This window comes from Porites lutea, chromosome 3, assembly GCF_958299795.1.
Source record: "Porites lutea chromosome 3, jaPorLute2.1, whole genome shotgun sequence".
NCBI lineage: Eukaryota > Metazoa > Cnidaria > Anthozoa > Scleractinia > Poritidae > Porites > Porites lutea.
In genome coordinates, this window is record NC_133203.1 from 42666107 (window position 1) to 42684982 (window position 18876).

Genomic DNA, 18876 nt, shown 5'->3' on the forward strand with positions numbered 1-18876 from the left:
CTTTCAACTCGTAGCGAGTCCTTTTAGGCAATTTTTTAAAATCCTGCACGTCAATCAAACTTGATTCATGTACATGTGATGGTGAAAGAGTGTCGATATTTTACATGAACACAATTTGAGCACCCCTCATTGTGCTAATTGGCGATTTACTGATTATGTAATCTGGTTGATAAAAATATATTTCTATAAAGGTTACAAAACAATTTATTACAAACTATGAGAAAAATCTGGATTTCACTTATCTTCATCCTGAATGATCGATCTCGGCCCAACACTTGCAATTCAAGTTGCCCCGTCAAGTTGTCGAATTTCTTTAGTCTTATTGCGTGAGCGAGCCGGAGCACCTTAGATTCGCTAACTGTGCATTTTAAAGAACAAAAGAAAACTTGTATTGTTCATGGCTCTCTGCGTTTTTTTAAGGATATTATTCGCTGAGCTGGCGGTTTTAATACTGACAAACAAAGGTCTTTTGAAAACTATATGAATAATCATGACACATCATGCAGTTAATAAAAGCAAAATGCCATGAAATTAAAACCTAATATCGTCCCTTACATCGACTTAAGAGACGGAAGTGGGTCTTTAGAGTCCTTAAAAACGTGTATACTCAGCAAAACTTTTTAAGGACCCACATTAACGCACGCAAATTTTAATCACGTAAATAAAATTGAGGGAAGATAAAAAGTGCTGAGCTTAAACGAGAACTTGAGCGAGGTTCAACTTTTACGATTACGAGCGACCTTTCATGTATTGCCTCTATTTTATTTGCGAACGTAAATTTTACGCACCTAAGCACGTAAAAATTATGCGACACCAGTAATCAACCCTCATACTTCCATAAGATAGCAATCTTCTCGGTGGATGGCACTATCCACCCTTCAGGGGCACCCAACGTCAATTTTCGGAAAATATCTGTTCGGAAGACGATTTGAGATCTACAATTCTCAGGAACATTTGTTGTAAAATTTCTTGCTCGCCTGTCTCTCCTAGGATTTTCGAACATCTAAAAAATGGTATAACGGATTTTTACCCTAAGAAGGTCACCTAGAATTTTCGGGAGCCTTTTTCCTGGCTGAAGTTTTCAAAAAGGTAAGTTTTGATCCCTATAATTTACGGATCACTAGACTTTCAGCTAGGAAATCCAAACAGATAACAAATTTTTAGGGGATAAAAGTATGCCTATATCTACCGTTCAAATACTAAAATAAGTTTAACAATGCCACGTTTAAGTGGTTTTGAACTATATTCTCGTTGGGTGCCCCTGAGGACCTTTTTACCAACCGTAGTCAGGACCATAAATGGGGAGCAAATGTTAAGCAAGTCACGTCTTTCTATCACACTCTTCAATCTTAATGAATTAAGGAATTTATACCTACGTTAATACTTGAAATCAAATAGCATGTGCAAGCTTTCTTTCAATAGCTTAATTTGTTGATAGAGACAATATCCAAGGCTTAACGGATTCAGGACCTATCAAAAAACAGATCGAATGGCAACTGCGAAAGTCAGATCACAAAACAATATATTTTTTCTCTCACAGAAGGTCACATTTCTTGCGACAGAAACAGGTATTGTTCATTCGCTGCCGGTTTATTCTGTTGGCAGTTTTAGCAACACATCCCGGGGGGTACTACTGTGAATTCTTGGTGGTGGTGTGCCGCCCGGTTCTCCAAATCCTAACCCTATTTCAGACAAAAAAATGTAGTTCCACACCCGTTTTCAGACCTGGCCTTTAGGCAGAAATTATGTCGTCATTACTTAGATTAGAGCGCAAAAACAAACTGAAAATTCTTCAAATCCATTTCTTCGAATTCCCATATTTTTCTTTCTTTCTTAGCACTCATCTGGAATTGAAACGATAAAGACGTTCATACAATCCCGTAGTTCCCACAAAAACCATACTCGATTCCAGACCATGAAGAGGGTTTTTTCATTTGTGAATTATAACAATGTTTACGGTCGGTGAATCACCACCCAATATCCCAGGCAAATAAAGGAGAACAGCAAACTCAACAGCGTTGGATTCAACAAGTGCCAGTCCTCGCTGGGAAAGATTTACAAACTAAACTACTCCGCAAGGCCGAGAAAGTCGACTTTAAATTCAGGGCGAGCAACGGCACAGCGAAGGTAAACGCTGTAAGCTAAAGACAGAGGATGTAAAGGGGCAGAAACAAAATAGAACAATTACACTGCAAACAAAGCCGACGAAGACCGACTGCCGACGTTTCAGCAAAATGCCGTCAAAAGAATTCGCAACGAAACCGTGGAGGAATCATCGAGAGGCAAGCTTACCGTCAAAATTATCTTCTTCGATGCAACGATAGGCAGCAAGAATTACACCATCTGTAAAATCGACATGAGGAGTATCTTTCTTACGGACTGAGGACAGCCAATCAGCCTTCTCACCGTTTTACAGGAAGCTTTATCTCAGGGGCGTAGTGTCCTTTACGCAAATACGCACGTGCGTACTTGAGAAATTCGTTGGATTTTTTTTAAAGATTTTCTGTTATAAGTAAAAGCCATTTATAGTGTCGTGACTTGACATTGTTTGTGCAAATTTGTTCCTGTCTTTCGATATCTCGCTGTTATAGCGCATCGTTTTTACACTATAAATAAAAAAAGTTTGAGTGGTGGAATGTGATAAATTTGAAACATTTTTCACGATACATTGCGGGGGGCAAAAACGTTATTTTATACTAAGGGCCGGTTTACATGGAGATGGGGGACCCCAGGTAGGTGAGGTAACCCTCTAAGGGAGGGTAATCCGCCACTCCATATAATCTCTCATCTTAATTTGATCACGTTTACATGATAGGTGGGGTGACTCGCTACATTTTACCTCATCTACCTGAGGTCCCCCACCTCTATGTAAACAGGCCCTACGTTTTTGAGACCGTATGGACCCGTGTGCGTACTTGCCAAAACGGTTACGCTACGCCCCTGTATTTTACAATGAACAGTTTAAAATTACGGCATACGGAGCTCACTGTGGTGATTTGCTCAAGTGACCATCAAACAGTAGCTTCCCAGGGCGCAGCTGCCCAACTTCATTGAATCAGATGTATGGTGTTGGATTTTAAATTGCCGTGAGTCACGGGACCATAATGTAATGACTGTTGTCGACTTGCAGAGAAGTTCAACCTCATTTTCCTGAGCACAGCAAAATAGGCAGATATAAGCTAAAAAGGCAAAAGTAAATGCTAATAAAGTAAAAAACGCAACAAATGCAATACTGCCAGATCTGATACCTTTCCAAAAGCTGTTTCCTTAATGTAGTTCATTTATATTACTTCATGCTCTACTTCCTACCGAGAGAGATTGGGGAACAGACCTAATCCTATATGCACTTGTAACCTACTAAAATAATTGAATACATAATGCGAAGCAAGGTCTTAAGCCCAGTTAACATTTCTTAGAAGCGCATGGTGACAAAAATCTTCTTAGCGAGGGTCAATTTCGCGTTCTCAAGAAGTGCCACGGGAAATTTGACTGCCTCGTTTACGAAATGCTATTCATCAAACTGACCAGAGGGCTGGCCTTTTAACACTCAGAGTGACTCCATGAGTGCGAAACTCTTTGTTTAACTTGTAACATATTTGTATATGTTACTTTTCTTTTTAATGAACTATTGTTCTTCTTTTATTTATAGAACATTCATACTGTATTTTTTGTTAAATTGATAATAACGTCCTAGAACGTCGAAACGTATATTTTTCAACTTTCTAAAAAATTCTTAAATGTTGTTAAGAGCAGTTTTTTCGCAATTTGTTTATAACTAAATGTTTTAAAAAGTCTCTTCTTTTTAAACAATTATAGACGCCAAGACGGCACTGTTAATGTTTTCAATGCGCTACCACACCATATCAGGAACTCCACAGAATGTTGTTATTTCAAGAGTCAGTTGACAATTCACCTTTAAACTAAGGCGAAGGGCAAGGCTGCATTCTTAGCGACCTTTCCATAAGTTTTTTTTCACTAGTTTTTCTTGAATTTTGGAACTTATGGTTTTATTATCATTTCACTGTTCATAGTTTTGTAGTAACGATAATTGATAACCAATTGATGAGTAGATTAGTACTAGGTTAGAAGAGCTATATTTTTTGTTATCGATGTATATACTGTGAATAAACATAATAATGATAAACCATTATAATTATAATAATAATAATTATTATGGATTGAAGACTTTGGACGAAAAAAGCGAGATTCTAGAATTACCGGGTAACGGCGAAAAGCGAACAAACTGTACTCTGTAGTCACGACTACACGAAGCAGCTCAACAACACAACGTAGCAGCAGGAGTACACTCGAAAAATGAACAGTCACGTGCTTGGTAATGACTATGCGCAGTACCGAACATGTTTACTAATGGTAGAAATCCGTAGTCGTCGAAACTTAAAGTCTCTGATCCTACAGCTCCGCCTGCTCCGACTCCGTGGCAAGTGAATTCCATCTTACTGCAATCATATAAGCATTAAAAAGGAGGAGCAATAGGCATTAAAAATCATCTAAAAATAAACAGCGTTCTCTTGTTCAAAGATTTAAAATCAGTGGCTTTTGGCTTCCATCGTAAAACATTTGAAAAAACATAGGTTATCGGTTCATAAAGATAAGAGTAACATTTTTAACAGTCAGTGATAATTACGCCATGTTATGCTTGTTTTGGCTTTTGCTTGCACAATCCTGGCTAGATCCTAGTACATCAGCGAAACAACAACAAATGAAACCAGAAAAACTTTTCCCATGGCAACATTAACAAGAGCATTAGCACCGCTGATCACTTTGTCTTTAATGATATCAAACTTCAGCTGCATCAGTTTAGGGTAATAATCATTCCAGAAAGACATTCGGCGAGGATGAAATGACGCCTCCATCCCAGGATTTACGCCAACTCGCATGTAAGATCTGTGACTTGAATTGTATTTGTCCCACGCAACACCGCTGACTGTAGGATCGCCGGACCGGGCAAAGTTTGCGTACATGGTCATAATAAGCAAACTGACATTTCTGTCAGCGGGACTATAAAGAGATAAAAATTTCGGGAGCAAAGGAACTCCGAAATCAAAGGGAACGTTTTCGCTATGGACCACTCCCATCCAATCAGCACCCATACTTGTTTTTGCCCGATGAGCAAACTCATACATGTAAACAGGAGCGACCTGACTGTGAACATCAGCGACCTTGTGACTAGGAGCAAAGTAAAGGTTATCACCAATAAGATCAACAAGTTGACTTCTTAATGCGTATTTATCACTGTTGTCAGGCCAAGGGGTGTACATGAACTCCAATGCATCTGTGATGAGATCAGCGCTCTTACCGCTGGAAAAAAAAAGAGAATACTTGTTTTTTAATGAAATCATACTTGAATTTAATCGGCCATTTGAGGCTGCGTCTGGGACTGAGTCAGTGATGTTTTGCAATACTGTGAGTATGGGACTGTTCTGGAGTCGATTTCGCTTTACTAGTTAGAGTGGTTTTCGTTTGAGTGTCGTAAAACCAAAACCAAAGTAATTACTCTGGCCAATCACATAGGACACAGACAATACATTGAACCAATCAAAACTCGAAGTAATTACATGTGGCTGATGCAAAGCGCGGGAAAATGCATGCGAGCGCGTCACAATTGGCTTTGGTCTTACTTCTGATTGGATGAAAAGGTGGCGCGAATCTTTTAAGCCAATCGCATCGTGTAGAAAGTGCAAAACCAATTACTTTTCGACACTCAAACGAAAACCGCTCTATTGCAACGTTTGGCGGGAAACTGGGTCAAAATTCTTCCCTTAAAACAGTCCCAGCGGCAGTGCGACACAACACCGACCCAGTGTCAATCTCAAACCAGCCCACTACCGCATTCTGTCTGGCTGACGTAGTTGGTATCTATTTAACAAAGAGATTCCGTTTTTGCCGCGTGCTTATTTAGTTATTAGAGAGCTTTAGCAACGACGACGGCGTCGACAACAAGAACGTCAATAAAGCATTAGCATTATTAATAAAACAACACCTTTGCACGATTTGTACATTTCTTTACCGTTACCGCGCGATTACGACGTGAAAATGCCTAATTTCACGTTTTGTGGAGAACAGGAACACCAGACAACGATTTTCTTTTCATTCTCCTGATCTTCGATACAGTCCTTTAGAATTCAACTCCAGAAGAATTTGCCAACATTGTCGAATTGAACGAGATGGAATAAACGTGATAAGTTTAAAGCAGAGCAAATTCACTTCAGTTTCAAGTGAAGTTTTCGTAGCCGTTGATGTCGTTGCTGCTGCCCCGTCTACACGCGTCCGCACATTTTTTTTTTCTTTTTGTAGCCAGCCTTTAATTCTTCTAGAGTGGATAGTACCTACGAGTGCAAAACTCGACAAAATGACACCTTAACCGACCAGGAAAGACAAGAAGACGTTCAGTTAAAGGTATGTTAGCTTTGTTTTGTTATATTTTGACTTCTGGACTATTTTAGTTCATGGGAGATTCGACGACTCATCCCACTTTGTCCATGTTATTGAGAGACACTACGTCTGGGCGCCCTGTGCTACAAGGTGGCTCTAACGTCAGACTCTATACGTTGTGACCAGTCTCATAAAATTCTGCTGAATTATCAGATAGTATACGTCATGGGGAGTATATGTGATAAGCGCGGGACGGCCCCACAAGCTCGCTGAAAACTCCTACGGACAACGTGCTTAGAAAACGATGTCAAAACCTACGAGTTTGAACTGTTATAAGAGGGGACGCAATAACAATATAATGCAATACAAGAGGTACGCCCCCGCCTTGTAAGCTACGGTCACGCTTGCGTTACTCCAACATCTGGAATATCAAACTCTAGGACATTCTCATACTCATATCTTTTCGGTTACCCGGGTCCCAGATTTTTCTTCGCGACTCTTTCTCCCTCACGCGGAGGAAAATAAAGAAAAACCTCTGGGACCAGGATACTTCTAGCCTTTGTGATTGAAGAAGTCGTGAGATTAGGTAGATCGCCGAGTTTGCTAAGGGAAGGCCTCTATACAACTTACCTACTGGTTCGAGCACGAGCAAATTTGGATAGCGATGCTTTGAATCAAGTCGGATTCACTCCATTGTTCACGCTCTCGTTCAGCAAAAAAGAATCGTTGACCATATAACCAAGAAAAGACGCCCCATCATTGCTGGTAAAGCCAATAATAAGTGGCACTTGCTTAAAATCTCCTTTCTCCCTCAAGTTGCGGGGTGTGTCATGAAGAAAGTTGTCATCTACCACCGGTGCCAAGCAGAGGTAATTAGTGAACACAAATTCGATTGATTCTGCGGCTTTCTGCACGTCTGTAGCACTCTTCTCGCGTATACAGGAAACCATTGCATGGTGGTTACTCAAGCTGCAGTTCAGTCTTTTTGAAAGCTCTCTCGTGAAACGAAGACCATAAGATTTTGGCTGAATCGCAAAGGAACTTAAATCTACACCGCTCTCTGCAATGGCTTGATGAAAGAGATCACGTGACAGAGGCGATAAGAGGTGAAGCCCTACACTGGACCCTCCAGCGCTCTGTCCAAATATGGTAACCTTGCTGGGATTCCCGCCAAAATGCTTAATGTTTTCATTGACCCATTTCAGAGCTTCTACTTGATCCAGCATTCCATAGTTACCAGGAGCTTCCGAATCACCGGTCGTCAAGAAACCAAAGGGACCTAGACGATACTGGATTATGACTACCACTACCCCATGAAGAGCCAAAATATCGCTGAGAGACACTATCGCTGTTCCGCCGGCGTAACCTCCACCGTGAATGTAAACCATCACTGGCAAACTGAGGCTGGTATTCGGGCTGTAGATATCGAGATATAAGCAATCCTCACTGTACGTGAAATTTGGAGTCACAGACCTGATAAGGTTTTCCAAATAATTCGGTTGTACGCAGATGCTTGCATGTTTTTTGGCCAGATACACTTTCGGTTTCCAACTATTCGGCGGTTGTGGTGGCTTAAACCTTAGCGCTCCAACTGGTGGAGCGGCGAAAGGTACGCCAAGAAACTTGCTAACGGATTTAAAATGACCAGAGGCATTTAGATACGAGAACTCTAACCCTTCGATGTCCCCAAATTTGGTTGACACTACTTCTGATCGAGCATAACATGTAAGTGCACCGAGTACGAAAAACGTTGCAAATAGCATCTTTTACAGCCTGAATCTAAAAGAGTTGGTCGTATATATTCAAACAATAGCCGAACTTAAAAGTTGACGCGATTCGACTAAAAGTTCTTTTACCTTTTTAACCCGCCGCACGCCCGCTATATCGAGTGTTAAGTTATATAGCGCGCCAATGACCGCGCCGAAGAGAAAATGAAGCGTGTCCTCTTGCATGAGGCAAAAAATGTTTTCGACGCAAAAGGTCACACTCACTTTTCGGGTTATGTTGCACGACGAAGACAACAATTTCCCCTTTTTCACAAAATTTATTTTGACTAGAAAAAAATAAATTGATAAAATGACAAGCAACGACTAAAGCGCAATTGATTTTACCTTTTTGCGAAACTGAACCAAACAGAAATTTAGCAACCGGCCTTCAGAATTATCGCTTTTCTTACTCACTGACATTATATCAGTTATGCGGGGGTTACGACATGCCTGCATAGTGTTTCAGTTTCCTCCATACGCAAGCACACGATCATTTGCAGGGTACTCGAATCTTAGTTATCACATAATTAGATTTTTGGCTTTTTCTCAGTTATGTCTCAGTTACAATTTAGCTCAGTTAACTTAATTTCTTTTGATCTCAGATCTTTTAAATCCTAAATTTCTTTGCTTACTGTTAACAATTCAACCAATTATCGTTTCAGCATTTCAACCACATCCAAAGCCTTCTTTGATAGTTTTTTTTTATTTATTTTTGGTACAAAAGAAAATGTTGCTTCGATATTGTTCGTTCGTTAAAGACTATTTAAGTGGATGGTTAAAAAACAATGCGAGCCTCCTGTGAATACTATTTGACAACGTGTAAATATATTGTAACGTTTTGTTAGTCTCACAAGAGTATGTATTTTTGGGATGATCCGCACCAGGATCACTGGGATCATGGTGCATCATGAACCGATGAGTCCTTTCCCAGCATGGATTTGTCCGTCCCTTTGATGTGCTTTGATCCGAGTGACGTCGGATCACCAAGCCTGATCAGTCGGATCATCCCAGTGGAGCTACATGATAACTATCGAAGTATTTAAGGCGTAATTGTAAAGGCTCGTTTTCACGAGCGACGGAGTCGGAGTCGTAAGAGCGCTCATGAATCAGTGAAAATCTCAAAAATGGGAATTGTAAGCGGAGTCATTAGCGCCACGGAATCGGAGTCAGAATAATCAGAACGTTTGTTCCGACTCCGCTTAGAACTCCGTCGTTTACGATCTAGTGAAACCCAGATTGACGGAGTAGGAAGCAGAAGCGGGAGGATGCAGCCAATCACTATGCACGTTCTCACGCTTTGTGATTGGTTTATTTCTTCTGCTTCTGCGCTTGTGACTCCGACTGGACCCAGTTTTCACTTGATCGTAAACGACGGAGTCGTAAGCGGAATCAGGTGTTTTTAGTGACTAAAAGACAATTTTTAAGCCAGTTTTTTAAGTTATGCAAGGGCACTTCGACGCATCTCTGTCAACCCTGATTTTTATCTCTTTTTTCTTACTCCCTATTGTAATTTTCCTTAAGTCTAATATAATACTGTAATAACGTGCCTGTAATGCTATAACGCTAGCGCTCTCTTCACAGTATTGCGCATGAATAAACGAGATGCGCGCTCCTAATTCTATGTTTGGGATTATTTAGATTTGTTACAAAATATTTTATAATCGTTTCAGCGTGATTAGAGTATAATTAATTATTTTAAGAGCAAACGCGAAGGAGTGAATCTAACCCTCTCCAGAGTGAATGATACAGTCGAGTGTACAGTCGAATCTCCCGTAAGCGACCACCCAAAACGCAAAGACCAAAAACACGTTTGGGTTTAAACACTTCTTTTACACTCAGGTAAGTATTTTGTGGGGACAACTCCTTCCTGAGTGAAGTGTACCTCAATAGAGGGAGTATTAACTTTTTGGAGCATTCAAAAAGCTTTGTTAAGTTACTAACTGGTAATTATTTCGAATGATTTATCAAATAAATGGCTTTCAAAATGGTTTTTTTGTGCGACTGGGTTGACTGATCTCTTGTGAAGATTTTAGAGGAGCTGTGTCACGAAATGTATCAAAATTCAAACAGTGGGATGCGTCACCAAGCATAAAAATAACTTCTCAAAACTTGAAAACAAGGTATAATTAACAAAGCAAATACAAAAGGAGGGACGGATGGACAAACATGAAGAAGACTGAAACACTTGTGGTTTTTAAAAACTTGTTAGCCTAAACGTTTTTCAAAGAGGGAGTATTGAGAAGTTGTAAAAAGTCTATAAATAGATGCCTATAACATGCATCCGAGCATGCAAAAAGCAGATAAGTTACTAACTGGTAATTCTTTCGAATGATTTATCAAAAAATGGCTTTCAAAATGGTTTTTTTTTCGGCGAAGGGGTTGACTGATCTCTTGTGACGATTTTAAAGGAGCTGTTTCACAAAATGTATCAAAATTCAAACAGTGAGATGCGTCACCAAACATAAAAATAACTTCTCAAAACTTGAAAACAAACATGAAGAAGTCTGAAACACTTGTGGTTTTTAAAAACTTGTTAGCCTAAACGTTTTTCAAAGTTCAGTTTTCTCGTTTGCAACGTTTGGTATAATGTTTCTTTGACACGAAGCTGTAATTTTGTCATTCACAACGAATTTTTTTATTACTATTCGCCACACAATAATAGAAAATGAATTACAAATAATAGGATTAGTAGAAAAAAGAAGTGGCGAAGAGACCTAACAGAAACTAGGAGCTTATGAGAAGTTAAACCTCCTCGAGATTTATGAACTGCTTTCATATTTACAATTATGATTTACTCTTCAGTATTTTTTAAAAGTTGATGACCTCGTTGTCAAGTGAATTATTAAACTTAGCGGGTCCTTGAAAAAAAGGCGAGAACTTCTTAGTGTTTGTTCGATAATACGGTAGACGGTAGGCCTGGGAATTTCTTGTATTGTAAGGGTGGAATTGATTGTTTTGGCAGAAATTACCAAGTTCTATGGCGAAAAAGGGCTTATAACTGACATTAAAAACAAAATGAACTAACAGCTGTGACACCGGGCGCCTTAAAGACGGTTGTTAATAGGAATCTCTCCTCGCCCGGCGCGTTTGATCTGACTCTTGTGTATTAAACGTGCCAAGTAACTGGCCTTTCGACGGTTTTTGAATTCACGAAAACTAACTCTTGCTCGCCACAAGTGGCCCTGACACGTTAGAATTTTGTAGCAAAGACTCGAGCAAATGACGTTCACATTCAGTTGGGGTGACAAGAGTCCGTTTGAAGTATGTATTTATAACTGTCCAGCCACACGAGAAACAGAGCACGTTGAGTTAAGTTGCGAACTTCCAAGTATCCAAAGCTGAAAACTAATCCGAAAAGGTGGGTGGAAATTTTCATATACCTACTATATTTACTCGATTAAACGACGCCCTCGAATAAACGCCATCCTCGATTAAAAGGTCTTAAAACTTGACCATATTAATCTTGCACCCAGATCGATCTCTTGTCGACGAAGTCGAAGTATGGTCTGTAACTATGGTAACTCTCGTTAAAGTTAACTCGGTTGGGAAGGTGACCTACTTTCCCAAGACAACGTTTCTCCACATAAACTGGGAACCTTAAAAAATTGTTAGAGAATCCTTCTCTTGCTATAAATAACAAGGCTGTAGACAAGTATCATCAGCTAAATCTCTTGGATTCTACATCGACCAAACCTTAAATTAGGACTACCATAATAACAAAAAGATAACTTCTGCCATTAGTGCTAAACGAATGCGTCATCTTATCCCATATAAAACAAAAGAAGCAAGGCTTATTTTACAGTCGGGAATATATTAAATATTTTTACCAATATTTCGGAAGGCAGGGCCTTCCTTCCTCGGGGTCTTACATATATTTCGTGCCTTCCGAAATATTGGTAAAAATATATATATAATTTCCCGACTGTAAAATCAGCCTTGCTTCTTTTGTGTAATATTTTCACTTATTGCTGATTGGATCCATTATTAGGATCCGGTCCTTCTTGTTTGTAAGCTGGTCTTTGCTTCAAAAATTGAATCTTATCCCATAATAGCCTTGTTCAGCCTCACTTTGATTATTCTAATGTGGCGTGGGGAGACTGTATCAAAGGCCTTTCTGAAAAGCTGCAAAACGGGCGAAGTCCCCGTTTTAATTATGTCTGCACCTACCCTAAGGGGTCCCCTAAGGGTTATTATTTCTACTCTCCCCAATCTTCCCCTGTCATAGAATCAAAGATGGCGGCTACAACAATACGAACATGAACAAGGTTTCGCCCACCCAAAATACGCCTGCACTGCAGGCTAGTCTGTAAGCTAAGATTGTTATGGATGATGTGTCAGGCCAGTTAGGGTGGTATTAACTCTGCCAACAAAGACTAGAATATTTACGACTGAATATCTACGATCAAGATTCGCTTTTAACGCGACCATGCGCGCGAATGCTTATCGTTTGAGGAACACCAAAAACAAACTAATTCTCGCACTGATTTTTTTAACAGACAAGTTTTTCATGCAGTGGAGCTTCAGTTTTGGAACAACTTACCAACAGAATAAGCTACTTTCTTAAAGGAGTTCAAGACAAAACTAGTGCCACAGCCAGTTAAGTTAAGTTTTAAGTATAATTGAACACGGCCTCCACGAAAAGCAGTATTTTTTTTTTCACTTTTTTATTTTTTATGTTTTTTTGTATTTTGTACCTTTTAGTTTGTTGTTAGAAAGATAGGTAGCTTGCTGTTATATTAACTACTGAGGGAAATACCCTTTATGAATTTAAGTTGTCTAATCCATTCTATTCTATTCTACAGTATTGTTCTATTCTGTTGTGTGACGCGTAACCTCGAGTGAAGGGTAGAGGAGTGGGGTGGGGGGAGGGCGTGGGTTCCGTCGAGAAGTAATTTATCAGTAGAAAAAAATTTGTATTTTTGAACCAGAGTTTGGATTGCCCTTACGGTCGTATCAATGATCGTATCGTATCCATGATCCGCCTGTAGCCTAGTATTGTAGCTAATTGTCTATAGCTACTAAAAACACCTCCACAGCAAAAATTTCCGTAACGATATTTCGACTCAACCGTGGAACGATGTTATTTCTTTATTTTACTTCATTTGAATTACAATCATTATGCTCTATTTCCCGCAAGCAGTAACATGAAGGAAAAGTTCAATCTTTATATCCACTTATGTAATAGCTTAAATGAATAAATACATAGAACAAAGAAAAGTCTCAGTAAATTAAAAATAACATTAACGCAAATGCAATTTGAAAAATAGTTTCCTTGGTAACAACAGCGATAGCAACGCTGACCACCTCCTTATTGACATCGAACTTCACCTGCTCCAATTTAGGATAGTAATCATTCCAGAAAGACATTCGGCGAGGATTAAACGACGCCTTCAACTCGGGACTTGTGTCCACTTTAAGGTAAGCTCTGTGACTTGAATTGTATTTCTCCCACGCGACACCGCTGACTGAAGGATCTCCGGACCGAGCAAAGTTTGCGTACATGGTCATAATAAGCGAACTAACATTTCTGTCAGCCTGACTATAATATGGCGAAAATTTCGGAAGCAAAGGAACTCCAAAATCAAAGAAAATGTTTTCGCCATGAGGAACGCCCATCCACTCGGCACCCAAACTTGCCTTTCGCCGATGAGCAAATTCATACATGTAAACAGAAGCAACCTGGCTGTGGACATCAGCGACCTTGTGACTTGGGGCAAAGAAGGAGTAATCGCCACTAAGATCAACAAGTTGACTTCTTAGTGCGTATTTATCACTGTTGTCAGGCCAAGGGGTGTAAATAAACTCTAAGGCATCGGCGATGAGATCGGAGGTCTTGTTTCTGTAAAAAGCGAAAGATATTTGTTGTTAAAAATCGCATTCAGTTTGCCATAAAAGATAAAGAGAAAAATTTTCACCGAGACTAAACAATCGAACCTCATCTGAGGGCCACTTCCCTATTTAAGCAGTGTGATTGTAGACCCAGACCCCATTTAAGACCAAGAGAGACCCTGAAACCATGCTCTGTACAAGGCTAAATCGGTGGTTACCCCTCCGCCCCTTTTGAGATGCAAGGCCTGGTTAACCTGTATTTGATATCGTATTCTCGTGGGTTTTGCTCCTAGGGCAATGTTGTTTAGAAAAATCTGAAGTCGTTTGTGGGATATGTCATGGTAAGTTGAAAACTCAAACTTAGGCCCCTCTGTTCATATGTTTAACCCTAGACTTTGTCAAAGTCCTTTGCTTCTCGTTTCCGGTTCCGCTAGCATTGCCACCAAAAAAAATTTAAAAATTTCTAGCTCGCGCTTTGCGCTCGAGAAAAATTTTGAGTTCGAATTGTGAGCAAGTCTAGTTTAACCCTAAAAAACTCTCATTCAAAATACAGAAAGACCTCTTATGACATAAATCCCCCGTATGTATTTGGGAATTATACCAAACTGAAAGAGGCAAGCTTAAAGATGAGTTTTACAGGTTACATTTCTATAAACACTGAGCTACAGCATGAACATTAAATAAAATCTATATCACAGAGTACTTTCCTGTGGTACTGATTACTGATCCTACTCATATACATTGTCAGTAACTGTTCTCACATTGTGGATGGCTCCTTCTAAAATGTTCTACCATTGATGTAGGATTTGATGGAGCCAAAACCAATTGTGGAATTGCACACCGTTTTTAGGCATCCTACCAGGAGCCACAGGCTCCTGATCCTACTGATTAACAGTTAGGACTTTTAGATATTTCGAGCAACAACAATTTGCCGTCTGTCCTCTTTGAATGAATACAATAAAAACCCCAATGCGCTTTTATAATGAAGTTTTACGTCTCTTTTGTTTGTAGTTTGCCCCCTCGTTTTCGAGCCTGTGAATGAGTTCCCAAAGTACAGTAAAAACCCACGAGAAAGAACCTGTATTTTCCCAAGTTAGCCTGAACAGGTTCTTACATAAATGATAGTAAGCACAAAGTTAGGCTATTTAGGTTCTTAAATAGGTTCTTATTTTCTGAAGAAAAAAATTTATTGTAGCTAAGAGTATTTACTGGTGCAAATATAAGACAAAAACAACTCCAAAAAACATCTTGTTGTTGGAGTTGTTTTTGTATTATATTTTCTTCATCTGTCGGCGGTAAAGGTATTTACTGGTATTCAGTTGGATTTTCAACATTAGCATTTACATTGCAGTTGGAGTTATAAGGCTCCTATTTCTCCAAAGATTATCCTGAATGTTGACTTATCTTATTTGCCCAAGTGTACAGAATTTTTCTTAGCGGTTTTAGAAAATATGACTTGTTTCAAATTATAGGCTAAACAGGTATAGAGAGGGCCTAACTAACAGGTTCTTGGTTCTCACTGAGGGGGGTTTTACTGTATGAATTAAAAAATTACAGCTGCAGTGTAGATATTTAGTCATTTAATATTCACTGATCTTACCGACTGTCTCGAGCATGAGCAAACTTGGCTAGATATGTTTTGAAGAAAGGCGGACTGACTCCATCGTCCAAGCTCTCCTTCAGCCCAAATGAATCGCTGGCCAATGGTCCAACAGCCATTGCCCCCTCGTTACTTGTGAAGCCGATAATGAGCAGTATTTGCTTGAAATCTCCCTTCATTCTCAAACTTTGAGGTGTGTCAAGAAGAAAGTTTTTGTCTACAACTGGTGCCCAGGGGAGATAAGTAGAGTGATCCACTTTGATTGACTCTGCGGCTTTCTGTATGTCTGAGGCTCTTTTGTTGTGTATACAGGAAACCATTGCGTAGTGGTCGTTCGAACCACAATTCAGTTTTTGTGCAAGCTCTTTTGTGATGCCTAGACCAAAAGATGTTGGCTCCGTTGCAAAAGAACTAAATTCTACACCGCTCTCTGCAATAGCATGATGAAAGAAATCGCGGGACCGAGGCGAGAGAACATGTAGAGCCACGCTGGATCCGCCGGCGCTTTGGCCAAATATGGTCACCTTGCTGGGATTCCCGCCAAAATTCGCAATGTTTTCACTGACCCACCTAAGAGCTTGCACTTGATCCAACATTCCATAATTACCAGGGGCCGCCGAATCACCAGTCGTCAAAAAACCAAAGGGACCAAGACGATACTGGATTATGACCACCACCACACCCTGGAGAGCCAAAATATCGCTGGGAGAAGTTATTGCTCCTCCGACGATGTATCCTCCACCGTGGATATAAACCATCACTGGCAAACTCAGGCTGGTGTTCGGGCTGTAGATGTCGAGATATAAGCAATCCTCGCTGTAGTTGAAATTCGGAGTCGTTATCACAGGCTTGAAAAAGAGTTCAATCAATTTAGACTGTAAGCAGATACTCCCATGTGTCTTAGCCGAATGAACCTTTGGTTTCCACGCTTTTGGCGGTTGTGGGGCTTTAAACCTCAGCTCTCCAGTTGGTGAAGCGGCAAAAGGAACCCCAAGAAACTTACTGACGGACTTGAAAGGACCAGAGACATTCGGATATAAAGTCACGAGTCCTTCGATATCTCCATATCTAGTTGACACTGTTTCTGCTCGAACATGAAGCCAACTTACACAGAATATGAACAACGTTGCTGATAGCATTTTCTACAATTCCTTCTTATGGAGCTGTTTGTTTTACCAATATCAAATCACAGCGGATCTTGACTTGTTGAATTAAGCTCTATAGCTTTTAAATTGCTTTTCGTATCGCTGCAAGCCTGTTTATATAGGGAGACTGAAAAATGCCGACGTCATGGAAGAGAGTGAATTCGTCACGATATCTTACCCAAGCACACAAATTGAGCTTGAGAAGTGAAAATTCAATGTCATGCAATGCAGACTTTTTCTCAAAGGGTTTCAAGAAAACTTGCCATAAAAGGAAAAATATGCGATAATTATGAAAATGAAGAAAACAAACTGGACTTTAGCCTGCAAAAGCGCGCGTATTTCCGGTGGACAACCGGATATACAATTGCAGTTGTTCTATTTTGGTCTGAAATGGGGTAAGGGGTACGGTTTTCGAGGGAACTACATGAGTGTATGAACATATTCATCATTTCAATTCCAAATGAGGGAAAGAGAAAAAGAAAGATGAGAATTTGAAAAGAAATTTAAGAGACCTTTTTGTTCTTGTTCTAATCTAAGTAATGATGAAATAATTTCTGAGATGCCAGGTCTAAAAACGGAAACGGTGTTAAAAATAACAATTTTTGGTCTGAATTCCCAGGAGTATATCCCGGGGGAAAGCGCCTTAGATTTATTTGGGGGAGTAGGGTTAGCGCTTATCATGTAGACCGCCAGAAACATAACAATTGGCACTAAAGCATACAGTACGTTCCGGCTCAGCAGTGACGTTCAATTTTAGCAAACGGACTGCTAGTTTCTTGATGATACGGCAGCAGCAAATAGTGCTTCCTTATAGGGTAAACTATAATAAGATCTTCATCAAGCTTGTTCACTTGTAATTGTGTACTTCAGGTATCAAGAGTCCTCTCGGGAGACAGTATTACGCAACCATTCCGTGTCAATAAATATGATCACGTTCAATGGATTCGCATCGTTAAGTCACGTATCGGACCGTATTGCCTTTTTTTTCCGTGGCGTCCTTATGTGATCGTATGTGTGTGTCTCAGTGAGTAGAAACGTGAAAAAAGTCGGTGGAAATTTTCATTTCAGCGCATTTAAGTAAATTTTAATAACATGACAAGCATCAGCCGAGTCACGAATGATATTAGTATATTTACCTATTACATAATCGGTTAAGTATCATGTTTGTGCAAAAACGTACTCCTGTCCTTAGCAGAATGTTTGAAAGGTATCCCCAAATATTTCTGATATGAATAGCCTTAAAAAGCATTAAGAATGAGTGCATCAGCGATTCGATGAAACGAGCTCATTTTTCGACTCCCACTAACTGTAGACCCCCACGCATTTACCCGGAATTTTATTTACAACGCGCAGGTCGAAATTCGGATCATCTTTTGACTCAGTTATTGAGCAAATCATTGGTAGATACAGAATCCGTACAGAATCTGCCAAGAAAGGAACATTTTATACTGGAGCCCGGGCTTTTACTAAACTGCCACGACATCTGAAGGAAGTTGACTCCATAGTGATTTTTAAAACACTTCTTAATGATATTATTTATGAGAGTTCTAAAGTTTTTATCCATCGACATTGTACATAGGTGTTACATTTTTTCTGATCGTTGATCTGTTATAGTCATTTTTTCCTTTAATTGTTAAGTTTTTAGTTGCCAAGGGCACCCGGCCGTATTTCTTCGAATAAGCGCCCAACCTCGAATTAGCGCCCACCTCGAATAAGCGCCCATCTTAAAGGCAGAAAAAGTTAATAAGTGCCCAGCCTCGAATAAGCGCCCTTCTTCACTGTACCCGAAGCGCACCAACAACCACAGGGATCACTACGGATTTCATATGCCACATTCTCTGTATTTCTAGTTCTAGGTCTTTGTACTTGCTTTTTTTTCAGTTTCCTTCAGTGCGATGTTTCTATCTGATGGAACAGTCATATCAATCAGTTTGCAGGTGGAATTCACTGAATCTTTAACGATGATGTCTCGTCTGTTCGCTGTTATAGTTCTATCAGTATTGACTGGCATGCCCCACATGATGGTGATGTTGTTATCTTTATTGTGCATCACGGTCTCTGGCACGTGTTCGTACCATTTGTCTGTAATCTCTATATTATTATTACTATTATTATTATTAGATTTGATAACAAATATTTTAAG

At 39.8% G+C, this 18876-nt stretch overlaps 1 protein-coding gene and 1 pseudogene across 1 annotated transcript; both read right to left on the minus strand.

Annotated features, from left to right (window-relative positions):
* Window positions 1-4614: 4614 nt before the first annotated feature.
* Window positions 4615-8156, minus strand: LOC140929768 (neuroligin-4, X-linked-like; annotated as a pseudogene).
* A 5223-nt stretch (window positions 8157-13379) lies between these two features.
* LOC140932347 (neuroligin-4, X-linked-like) lies at window positions 13380-16978 on the minus strand. Its single transcript, XM_073381964.1, has 2 exons — window positions 15589-16978; window positions 13380-13998 (listed from the first exon to the last, which is right to left on the minus strand). The coding sequence occupies exons 1-2, from the start codon at window positions 16725-16727 to the stop codon at window positions 13380-13382; spliced, it is 1758 nt and encodes a 585-aa protein (XP_073238065.1). The 5' UTR covers window positions 16728-16978.
* Between the last annotated feature and the right edge of the window lie 1898 nt (window positions 16979-18876).